This window comes from Ambystoma mexicanum, chromosome 12, assembly GCF_040938575.1.
Source record: "Ambystoma mexicanum isolate Mex_15411 chromosome 12, UKY_AmexF1_1, whole genome shotgun sequence".
Lineage (NCBI taxonomy): Eukaryota > Metazoa > Chordata > Amphibia > Caudata > Ambystomatidae > Ambystoma > Ambystoma mexicanum.
This window is the reverse complement of record NC_090936.1, coordinates 1,000,806,462-1,000,818,659: the sequence shown is the minus strand read 5'-3', so window position 1 is coordinate 1,000,818,659 and position 12,198 is coordinate 1,000,806,462. Positions and strand designations below refer to the sequence as shown.

The window sequence follows — 12,198 nt, the reverse complement described above, 5'->3', positions numbered from 1 at the left end:
GCATAAGTCAGTGCCCCATTTGGACTACCCCAGTCAAAAGAGTCTGGCATGCCACTGCACAGGGCATGGCCTATGTATGCAGAAAACATGTCTGGGGATGCCTGTGGTCTCATGCAAAATGGATGTGACCTAGCAGTTTGGGCTGGACTCCCCCTTTTGGTGTGGGATCAAGCCAGCTTTGCATATAGTCTTTCCCCTTATGTAATGTCTTGGCAGGAGAAGAACGATGGTCTGGAGGGTTGCCCAGAGCAACGCCCGAGGTTAAGATTAATTCTCAACCTTCCAGCCATCAACTCTTGTGTTTTGCTATGTATACAGAGCACTCTGCGGGCACTGTGCCTTGGAATCGTAATATGGCAATGCCCAGAAATAGTGCCTCTTTCTTCGCTATGTGTCAGGTTTTGCCAAAATATGCAAGGCTAACCACATAATTTTCTAGGTTTTGGGATCAAATGCCCGGATACATGCACTATATGTTAAGTATCTCCATCCCCTGACAAAATATTCACACTTTTTCCAAGCACTGCCATCATATGGCCAGGCACTTTCTCCTTATGCAAGGGCGTGCTATCCAAAGCCCAAGTATCATCACCATGTGCCCAATTGCTTAACCCTCCTTGCAGATTTTGCCATCAAATGCCCTGGCACTGACACTTCCTATCCCTGTTTTCGCATTCAAATGAGGCAAACTCACCAACCTCCTATGGAATTGCCACTATACAGCCATATGCATAATTGTCCAGTTCCTCCGGGTTTTGTAATCAAATAGCCAAGTACTTAACCCCCTTGCCTGCCATTGCCATCAGTTGCCCACAAAGGTAGCTCATGTTTGGCAGATATGCTCTTTCCCTGCTGTAATGCGTTTGCTAAGGTTTTCAGCCTGCACGAACACTGCAGCGGGTAACACAAGCATCAGCGTTCATAAACACTAAAAACAGACCATGCTTTCACCTGCACACGCCTAAGAAAATTGCTATAAATAATGTCAGTTCTGTATATCAGGCTTGTCCATGGGTCTTTGTATGATATTAATGTCAAAGCAGCCAGGCCTTTCTGGATGTATTGCGTCGGTTGGCAGAGGCATGTGAAATGTGAATGTACAGTTGACAGTAGAATTGCCAAAGCCCAAAATAAATCAAAAGAACTATTTAAAATTCTAAAAGGAACTGGAAAGCCCTTGCACCACAATTTGGTTGTACCCACTAAAGACGCTGAGTGTGGTACCTCCATACATGAATCTATGCTGGGGAAGCAGGATCGGATCAAAAAGACTATCCAATCGAATTAAAATACTCTGCCATCCGAAATTAAAACTCAAAATAATCCCCCCCAGATTGAGCAAACGTATACATTTAATTTTAAACCTCTAGCTGAAGGTGAGCTGGCTCTAATCATTGCCAATCTCAAACTCACAAGTTGTAAAGGGGATGTATGCCCCGCAATAACTATTAAGGCATGTGCCCTAACTTTGATTCGGCCCCTATGCAAATTTGTTAAGGCCTCTTTCAGGGAAAGTCATGTTCCCGACACTCTTGAGGACACGTGGATTACTCCTCTTTTAAAAAAGCCAGGCCTGTGCCCGCTAACACTGGTCAGTTATCGGCCTATAACTAATACCCACTTTCTTTTAAAGATTTTAGCTCGTGTTGCATACATACAGTTATCAGAATATCTGAATAATCACAACATTTTAAATAAATGGCAGTCGGGCTTCAGGCCAGGACACAGCACCGAAACCGCGTTACTTGACCTGAAATCAAGATTCCTGCAAATCATGGACAAGGGACAGACAGCAATGCTAATGGTGCTGGATTTGTCTGTTGCCTCTGATCTGGTTGATCACACTCTTTTACTCACCAGACTCAAAGAGGTTGCTGCTTTCTCAGACAAGGCTGCAGGCTGGATTGAATCCTTTTTAAACAACAGACATTGCAGAGTTTGTAGTGAGGTGACAGAGGCTCTTCGGGCACCACTGTTTTATGGGGGCTTGCCTGTCACCTGCCCCTCTATAACATCTTTCCAGTTCCTCTCTTCGTCCTGCTGGAGAAGTAAGGTATTGGATTTACAAACTATGCTGATGGTACGCAGTGTATCATGATATGATATGATATGGCACTTATAATGCACCTGTGCATAAGTGTTTCAAGGCGCAATGCAGCAAGGGAGGGGGAACAGAGGGAAGACAGAGACAGCGCTACTACTAGTCCAAGTGTCATTCAGATCGCCCATCATCCCACTGTCTGGCAACTATGAGGCAGATGTTAGGAACATAAACAGCATATACAATCTGATCCAAGCGTGGATGGTTGAGAATGGCTTAGTGCTTAATAAAGGGAAAACTGAACTGATGGTGGTAGTTACGTAAAAGAGTGGTGGAATTGGGACCCGACTACAGGGCCTTTAGGTTAGCAGGTTGTGAAAACGAAACTAAGGATAAAGTGAAAACATTTGGGATCATTTTAGATCAAAATCTGAATATGCATGCCCAAGTGAGTAGCTTGGTCTCCTCCACAGCCTACTTTATAAAGCAGAGCTATTATCTGTTCCAAAATCGATTATTGTAGCAGCCTTTTGGTAGGACTCAACAAATCAGAATGTTTGAGGCTACAAATTATTCAGAATACTGCCACCATGGTCATTACTGGTCTCGGTAGAGACCATGTCTCTAATGCTAGACGCAACCTACATTGGCTCCCCATTGAGGCCAGGATTGAATTTCGTCTCCTGGTGATAACTCATAAATGTATGATTGGCTCTAGTCCATTATATCTGAAAGTTGCCCTGACCAACAAATCCTACACGAGGAACCCCCAGTCCAATAAGACCAATCAACCGAAGATTCCTAAATGCACCCTTACTCAGACTTCCAAATGTGCATTTTTTATGCAATGCTATCCCGCCTGATCTTAGAGAGCTGAGCTCTACAGCTTTGTACAGGAAAAAACTAAAGACACTGCTGTTCAGATGATTGACATGATGTTCCCCTCTGGATGGTTGCTTGGTTCTGCGCACTTATCTATTTCTCTGTGTATGGATGTTGTGCCCTTAAGCCTCCGGGTACCCAGGCGTGCATTATAAATATAATAAAGTAAAGTACTAGTGCATTACATGTTGTTCTTCAGCCAAGATGGGCTTGTTGTGGTTCCACAGTCTCATGTGTGTTTCTGTTACCACTCTTGCAGGCTCTGACCGTATCGTTGCAGGGCATCCTCAACAGCCTAGCTTATGGCTGGTTCCGTCGTAACTTTCGTCAGGAGGCCACTCAGGATACGTCGTCATTGGATCATGCCTTCTTTGAAGAGTCACTACGCATATCTCACCAGTAAGCAGGCCCTTTAAGAGGAAAGGAGTGAGCAGCTGGGACTATGCCAAAAAGACCAAGGCTTTGTAGGAAGTCCTTGAGGCACCAAAGTCAATCCGCCATGGAGGTACTAAAGTCAATCCGCCCTTGAGGCCCTGAAAACAATCAGCTCTTTAGGCACAATTAGAATTTGAGGCACCAAAGACAATCAGCGTTTGAGGCACCAAAGACAATCAGCATTTGAGGCACCAAAGACAATCATCTCTTGTGGAATACTGCATGTCAGGTGGCAAACAGTAGAATATGTAGACCAAGCTAAAGGTTTCCTGCTACACCTTCTATAAGAACCTCACAACCTAATATCTGGGGCTGGAACGATACCACATGTTCAAGATACTGAGGTATCGTGGACTAGTGGCCACACAGGACAACAATCAAGATTTCCAAACACTTAGGACACAAGGGGTTTGCACTTAAATATTGCATACTCTGTCTCCGCTGTGATTTTTCACACCAAGCATCACCTACAGAATCCAGCACTTAACCGCGGTTTGCAGGACCCACTGTCACCGTCATTGAAGCGACTGTCTTCCAGTGTTGATGGAAAGGGAAGCTTTGAACTCTTATTTTTCGCTGATGTAAATAAAATTATTTATGGCAATTGATGGTTTACGAAATTTGTAGAGGTTGGGCACCACCCTAGGTAAATCGTATCTGCTGTCTAATGGTAATAAAAATATTACATCTTATTAATAGGTGCAACATGGTTAAAGAAGCTCTTGGAACAGAGGCATAGAATACATATAAAGGTTCAGAGGTGCCCCCCAGCCAACCACTTGCTCTCTATCTTCCCTTATATGAAGTTGAAACAAGATTTCTGCACATCAGTTATCCTTAAACCATATATTTCAAATACATGTTTTTGTAGCTCAGTAAATATTTATTCCATCAAAAAGAAGGCAGTGAGAAAGTGTAAGTGTAGCATAGCCTATGCATTTCGGAGCTAGGTCCGTCTTCAGGGCTAAACACTATTACAATAAAACCAACAAAATATAAACACAAAAGTATCAAACAGATGGATTGGGAAACCAAAAACAAACAGAAAAACTAAAACACAGAAGTCAGAATTAATCTCATATTTTTCACATAGAGAAAACTCAACCATATACAAATATAATGTATATAAATGACCTGTATATGTGTATTCACTGGTAAAAATAAATATATATATATATCTAAAAGAAAGAATTATAGCATTAAAATGTCCTGTAAATATTTCCATGCAAATATGCTCATCACATGCTCATCACTATATGAACAGATCATGTTAGCATGTGCCACACTTACATGGAATTCTTAAACTTTAGCCTGCATCACACCTAGATAGGATTGTGAATGTTAGCATGTGCCACACTTAGATGGAATCGTGATCACTAGCCTGCCTCACATCTAGATAGGATATTGAAGATTAGCAAGCGCAACACTCAGATGGAATAGTGAATGAAAGCAAGAATCACACCTAGACATAATTGCAAGGACAGCAATGCCAATTAACCGATCCACTAACAATTTCACCCCTCTGCATACACCTCTCAAACTGTAACCAAACACAACCACAAGCCTACAACACAACAATCTGCACAAACTTCACTACACTGCAACAAAACAAAACACACAACGACTACCGACCGTAAAACACCCCAAGCCCAGTCGACGGACCCACCGGGCTGAGGCTGTCAACATCACATCACTTCTCTCTTGCACTTTTCCAGCTTATTCCCACTAACTCACCCCCCTTCCCTTTTTCAGAGCCGCCAGAGCGCCAGGGGACCACTCCGACGGTGATAGTGTGCGGTACAAATATCCTTTAACATTAACATGTATAGAAAATCGTTACCTGAGCTGGTCTTCATAACCTGCTTGAGGTAACAACGCCCGCTCCGCTGGTTCAGGTGACATGTTCGAAAAAACGAGAATAAGCAAAAAGTACAATATCTGTCGCCAAATCGTGCTAAAGTAATATCCAGTACCCACAGCAGGTAAAGTTCTAATTATTTTGAATGAATCTTACTTTGAAATGTAACACATGCTCGAAATTGATGTGTTATAGCCACCGTCCATAATTTCAATACAGGACATTAAACTAATCGCATTGTTAAAAAGAGGGTTAATCATGCTGCAGATTGAATAACAAACACGTGCCACTTACTGGCTCTTTAAAACTATCTTGTACCTCCATTAGAAGTTCTGCCTTGCAACTAATTATCTTTCTGGGTGATGCCCACAATTAATCAGGGTTAGGAGGGGGACATGCCTTTTTCCAATATATTTGAAGTGACAACGCATTAGAGTGCAGTGGAATTTGCTGAACACCATTGAAAAAAGCTCTGTCATGGTACACCTATTGCAAAGAATACAGGGAAGGCTCAAGCAGAAGACACCAGCATGCCAAGACAGGAAAGTGACAAAGAAAAGAAAAATAGAGCACCTGGCATAGGAAAAGCAGACACTGAGAACTAGGTCCAAGCAAAGAGAACATTTCCTGACAAAGACCAAATCGGCTGTGAATCCTTTGTGAAGAAGGATCCGGGAAACAGACCCTGTAAATAGCCAACCAAGAACTGGGCCCTTGCAAATATGTCTCGTGAACAAGGCCATTAAAAAGAGAAATACAAGAATGAGTCTCTGTCAAAGAAAAAAACCTAACAGACCCTAGGACCAAGAATAGGCAAAGAGGTAACACATAATGATCCCCATCAATAATGTGGGGTGCATATAAAGGCCCTAAACAGAAATCCCTTTCACCTGAAAAGCGGCATTTAAACATTGCCACCAAAAGCGGCCGTGCTTTGCTTTCCCTGTCACATGATATTGATATTGATATTTTATTTCTATCGCGCTCGTACACAAGTGTTTCAGAGCGCAACAAGGCAATGGAGTAGAACAGGGGAGAAGAAAACAACGATCTTATTAGGCCCAGTGACTTTGAGAACGCACAAGTGCGTGGGGAGGGGAAAAGTGCATGGAAGGGGGAGAAGTGGAGAGTGTGGAGTAAAGGAGAAACAGATAAATAATAATAAATAAATAATAAAGGCAACAAACAGTGGTAGTGCAGTCAGCAATTGGCAAGTGCTGGGTTTAAGGCAGCAGACGGTATGTGCAGAAAGAAAAAAGGGGGGGCTGTAAGGGGACAGATACAGACCCCAGTGCAAGGGGCGGCCCGGAGGCAGTGCTGGAGGGTGCCAGGTTGAGCAGGTATCTTGGCCCAGAGGACAGAGGGTGGCCAAGTGCATGGTGCCAAGAGAAAACAGATCAGCAGGGGAGAAGGGGGCCGAAGACAGAAGCAAAGAGGAAGGTCTTGAGGCATCCAGAACCGGACTTGGCTCTCCTCAAGTTTTAGAGTGGCAGAGGGAGGCCCCGGCCGAAGACAGAGATCTACCCCCAGCTCGTTTATTTTAAAACTACTGACCTTGAGGGAGTTAGAGGTAGAGGACCGAAGAGCTCGAGAGGGGAGGTATTTGCGGAGGGATAGCTGAAGGTATTTTGGACCCAGGCCCCAGAAAGTCTTGTGGACAATGCAGAGGGTTTTGAATTTAATCCTTGCATCCACTGGGAGCAAATGGCGAGATTAGATTTCAGAGCTGGAGAGATACGATCCCAGGGCTTGAGACCAAGGACAAGTCTCGCAGTCCAGTTCTGGATTAAATGCAGAGGTGCAGAGAGTAGAGGCAGGTAGATTCATAAATAGGCTGTTACAATAGTCCAACCCAGAGAGAACCTAGAGAGAACCAGAGCTTGGGAGACCATGAACTTCTGGAGAAAGGAGAGGAAAGGCAGAGTACCTCTGAGGAGGTGCAGTAGGAAGTTTGACTTTTTAGAGACATCAGAGATGTGGGCGGAGAAGGAAAGTGTGGAGTCAAAGATGACCCTGAGGTTCTTAGCCTCGCCGGTGGGGGTAGTAGGAGGGACAAGGGAGGCCGGCCAGAGAGTGAGGGGAAAGGATGGTGAAGGTGTGCTGATGAGGAGGATCTCTGTCTTGCTGGCATTCAGACAAAGATCATTGGCGGCACACTAATCTTGAATGGCAGTTAGGCAATCAGAGATGAGAGGGGGAGAGGAGGTGGCCGAGGGCAGCATGAAAATTAGTTGAGTGTCGTCAGCATAGCACTGGAAATGTGAGCATAAAATGGCAATGCAGTGGCTGATAGTTGCCAGGTATTGGTTGAAAAGCCAGGGCGAGAGGCAAGCATTTGAACACTGCATCCAAAAACAGCCTCCTTTGAATTTATTTTACATGAGTGGCAAGCATTTGAACACTGCATACAAAAACGGCCCTGCTTTGCTTTTAGTTCACCGGAATGACAAGAAATTATACATTGCATCCAAAAATGGCCTTGCTTTACTTTTAATTCACATGAGGGGCAAGAATTTCAACACTACAACTAGAAACAGATTTTGCTTTCCATTTCACTTGAACAGCAGCCTGTGAAACACTGCAAACGAAAAACGGCTTGGCTTTTTATTCTGTTCAAGTCAAATCAAGGAACCATGTGGAAGGGGGCGTACCCCTCATTGTCAATGGACTAACAGCAAATGCAAACTCACTCAAAAAGGAGAATTTAAATAATCCCGTGACCTATAAAACAGGATTTCAAACATTATAAGGAAAAACGACTTGCACACGTGTGAAAAAGAAACATAACTTTACAAAGCCACAGTGAAAAGATAGCACTGCTTCAGGAAAATATGCTGTGGGGGGGGGGGTTGACTAAAGCAATGTACATTATGTTTCCACCCACAAGACTTCAGCCGCCTTTGAAGAGGCACAGAATACCAGAAAAAACAGTTTGGGCTAAGGCAGGAAACTTCGCAATTAAAAGCCCTGCTTCCCACTGGAAGTCGCACCTACCAGTGAACCATTCCGCAGTCAAATGTGATGTTACTGATGGTGTCATAATTCCCTGCTCTGCCAGACTTGAACGCAGGGGCTCGGGGATTTCAAAGAAAGCAAGTGTGGCTAAAGCTCGACAAGGAGGTGTGAGCTCCTTCCTGCACCCACTACAAAGAACAAACCGACAGCTTCAAAGGGGGTCATAAAAATCTTTGGTCACCGGCGGAGCCAGGGGAAGACAGTTGGCTGTGAGGGATCAAGTGCCCCTCCCACAGAGGGGGGCAGATCCTCCCAATTGACATTAAAGGAGTGATTTCATTCTAGAAATTGTTCGCATTAATTAAAATGAGAATTCATTTAATTTTATGCTATTTTTTCATGTAATTTCCAGGCAGTTCTAAAGAGATAAAGTGCATTTTCCTAGGACTTTGGGGACTGAAACGGCCAGTTAGAATAGCTTTCTGGCTGATCTAAAAATGGGACAAATATGATAATTGGTGGAAAGATGGGGAATGAAAGTATGAACATGCTTGATCATTTGCAGAGTTACAAATGTTATACATTTTGTGAAAAGGACATAAATGTGCCACCGGGCCATGCTACATCGCGTGGAGTTGACGATTGGCTTACCTAATTCCCTATGATCAACTAAAACCACATATCTAGTTCATATGTCATGAAGGTAGGAGACATAACTGTTTTTTGCCAAAAAGTGGCCAAGAGAACAAAGAATAGTAATAAATGCAAACAGACAGATGGTGCTCTCTTCCCTTGAACCAATCATGCCAGGGGGTGTAGAGAGGAATGGTAAACTGTCCCATCAGAGCAGTAGTGGTAATTACAGAGTACTCCCCCTAGATTGTAATATGAGTGATGTCATTTGTGCTATATATGGGGGACTGTACTAAGTCAGGACACAAAAATCTGGGGAGACAGGAGGAGGACGGAGAGAAGGCGGCTGAACCTAACCAAGGCAGAGTGCAGTGACCAGACCCCTTGCATAGCGGTCCAGAGTGTCCTGAGATCCAGCTGGCTTTCCAGAATACCAAACCAAGGCAGAGTGCAATGATCAGACCCCTTGCCTAGCTGTCCAGAGTGTCCTGAGATTCAGCTGGCTTTCCAGAAACCCAAACCAAGGATTACCTTGTAAGTAAACAAATAACCCCAGTCCTAAATTGCATACACCCTTCCTTTTTGTAGCATTGCATCCAATTTCCCCCAAAGAAAACCGCATTGGAAACCCCAAATTGCCAGTGTAATTCAGTCACCTTCTCATAGAAGAATCTGTGTTTAGCCTGTGTATGTTAGCATATTCCATTTGGTAAACCTCTCAGTGTCTGTCTAAATCTGCAGCATATTTTTAAGTAAACCAATTAATTCCCCCACAATCATTGTCGGGGAAGAAGTCTCTGGCTGTAGTGTGCTGTATAATAAAACTGACAATAAAAAAACTGATCACAAGGAAGGGAGGAAGGAACAAGAAACTGTGAATTTGGATGTAACAGAGACCAAACGGACAGAGGCTCTGGCAAAAAGGAAACCAAAGGCATTACCAGGGTAAAGAGTAAGCAAACAGGCCCTAGTAAAGACCAAAGAGGGACTAAACACAGGGCCCTGCCAAAGAAGGGGCCAAACACCAGTCTCTGGCAAAGAAGAAACAAGACCCTAATAAAAAAGAAATGACAATGAACCTCAAGCAAAACAGAAACAGAGAACGAGATTGTGGTAAAGAAAAACGAGAACAAAGGTCAAACTGAAAATGGCTCTGGCAAACAGAAACCAAGATCAAGACCTGATAAAGAAAAAGGAGAACAAAGGCCAACCTGAAAATGGCTCTAGCAAAACAGAAACTAAGAACGAGGCATTGGCTCAAGCAAAACAAAGAATCGAAGTCTGTAAATAAAACAGGCAAACTGGGCAAACTGCCAAACCAGGAAAGTGAGCACTGGTTCACAATAAGGATGAAGACTTGGCAAAAACCAGAACACAGAACCATAACGTGACACATAGGAAACTGGGCACCATACTACTCATAATAGCACAGTGAACCAAAAGTTTTGGTATGACAAGACATACAACAAACACTTAAGCAATGTTTTCTGGCCTGCCACCAAGAGAGGCCAGTGCATTTGTCTATAGGCACGTTATAAATGCCATATCATATCACTGCGGCACAGCTTGTGGGAGGTGGGAAGAAACATCCCAGTGTTGTGCTGCCATCAGTTATGAAGCTCAGAATGCACACCTTCACCACTAGATAAATCTTGCATTCTGCACTCCCAGATTCCCTCCTGAACAGTACTGGAGTGCTAAACCACCATAGAATGATTACGTAGCTAAAGGGAATACAGGGACTGGGTACGAGGTAGAGGGGAGTTAAGTTAATCAGAAAACTTAATTTATTTCAGGGTGATGCTAAGTTATAGTGACAGTACTGAGCAACCCCCAGCCCGCTTGCTCCCAATGTTAACTAATCTCCTCCTCAGGTTCTAAGAAATACAGAAAAGGAAAGCTCATTGCTCATCAAGCTTTGGGTTTAAATACGTAACCCCTACTCTGATCAGTCTTCCAGAGTGATCAATTGATAAACTTAGTAACAGTATCTACATGATCATCTCCTGGTAAAGATCCATCTTGCAGTCTTTAATATGTATGCCAAATTCTACATTTGACTACCATAATATTCGGTTGACGCCAAAGCTTTTGCATCCCTGGGCCATACATGTTATACACACGCAACTATCAGTGCTCTGTGGGAAGGCTATACATGCAAAGTTAATAAAATGTTCAAACATACATGTTTCACTTGCTTTATTGTCTGTGAGTTGTTTATGTCCACATATTTTCCAAAAATAGGAGTCTAGGACGTTCATAGATTGCACAGTGTTTAAAATAAGACTTCCAGTTGTGGAGCGTTAGAAGTATCCTTAACATGTTGGTGGTCTTCATTTTCCTTGAGCATCTCCCAGATTCGCTCCATCCACTCCCCTGGACACACTGAGGCATGTATAAATCCAATTGCTACTTTGTCTTCGATTTGTTCTAAACTTGAAAAACAGATGGCAGGATAATATTTCTTTTATCTAATTGTTGAATATAAATATTTCAACTTCTAAAAACTAGAAATGACTTCCTCTCTCAAAGTTACTGAAACGCTGGTGGCACATCCCCTATGCCTCACCCCTTTCCTGGGAAAACTCTTGGAAAAGCTGGCCATCTCCCAGCTTACTCTCCACACTGAATCTGTTAGTTGTCTCCATGACCATCAGTTTGACTTCAGAGCTGCCAGAGGCACGGAAACTGCTCTCGTGAACACCCGTGAAGATTTGCTCTCTAACCTTGATTCCAGCATTCCTTCTATCTGCATCATCCTTGATCTTTCCTCCGCTTTCGACACAGTCAACCACGCCATCCTGATCAATCGACGCCATAAGAACCTGGGAATCCCAGATCAGGCCCTGGAATGGCTGGCCTCCTTCCTCTTGAACTTCCCTTCCCAGGTCCAACTTGGCCCCTTTTTCTCTGTCACCTCTCTCTCTCTACCTGCAGCGTTCCCCAGGGCTCTATCCTCTCACCTTGGTTTTTCAACCTCTGTTTGGCCCTTTGGATCACCTGATCTCTACCTTCTCCTCTAACTTTCAGTGTTACACAGATGACACTCAGCTTTCCTCCAGGCTCCCCTCAGCCTCCTCTCCTCTCTCACTCATTCCTGACTGTCTATCTGTGATTCAGGATTGTTGCGCCTCCAACGATCAATGCCTTAATGCCAGTAAGACTGATATCCTTCTCATTGGGACCCCTGCACCTGCTTTCCCTTTCTCACTTTGGATGCTCACCCTGGGCCCCCTACCCCTACCTTCCTGTGAGGCAAAAAACCTTTGTGTCATCTTCAACTACGCCCTCTCCTTCTCTCCTCACATCTCTGACATCTCACAGAAGTTCTATTACCAGCTGCACCTCCTCAGAGGTATTCTTCCTTTTCGTATTTTCCCCTAGAAGCTCACGG

The 12,198-nt window shown here is 43.8% G+C and overlaps 1 protein-coding gene across 2 annotated transcripts in view; it reads left to right on the top strand.

Moving 5' to 3' along the window:
- LOC138514188 (transmembrane protein 116-like) overlaps positions 1 to 10,988 on the top strand; it is a 254,026-nt gene extending 243,038 nt beyond the window's left edge. For both annotated transcript variants that reach the window (XM_069629521.1, XM_069629522.1), the window contains exon 12: positions 3,183 to 10,988. In XM_069629521.1, the coding sequence (XP_069485622.1) occupies positions 3,183 to 3,326 (144 nt within the window). In that variant the 3' untranslated portion in view covers positions 3,327 to 10,988. The remainder of the gene's footprint in view (positions 1 to 3,182) is intronic.
- The last annotated feature ends 1,210 nt before the right edge of the window (positions 10,989 to 12,198 follow it).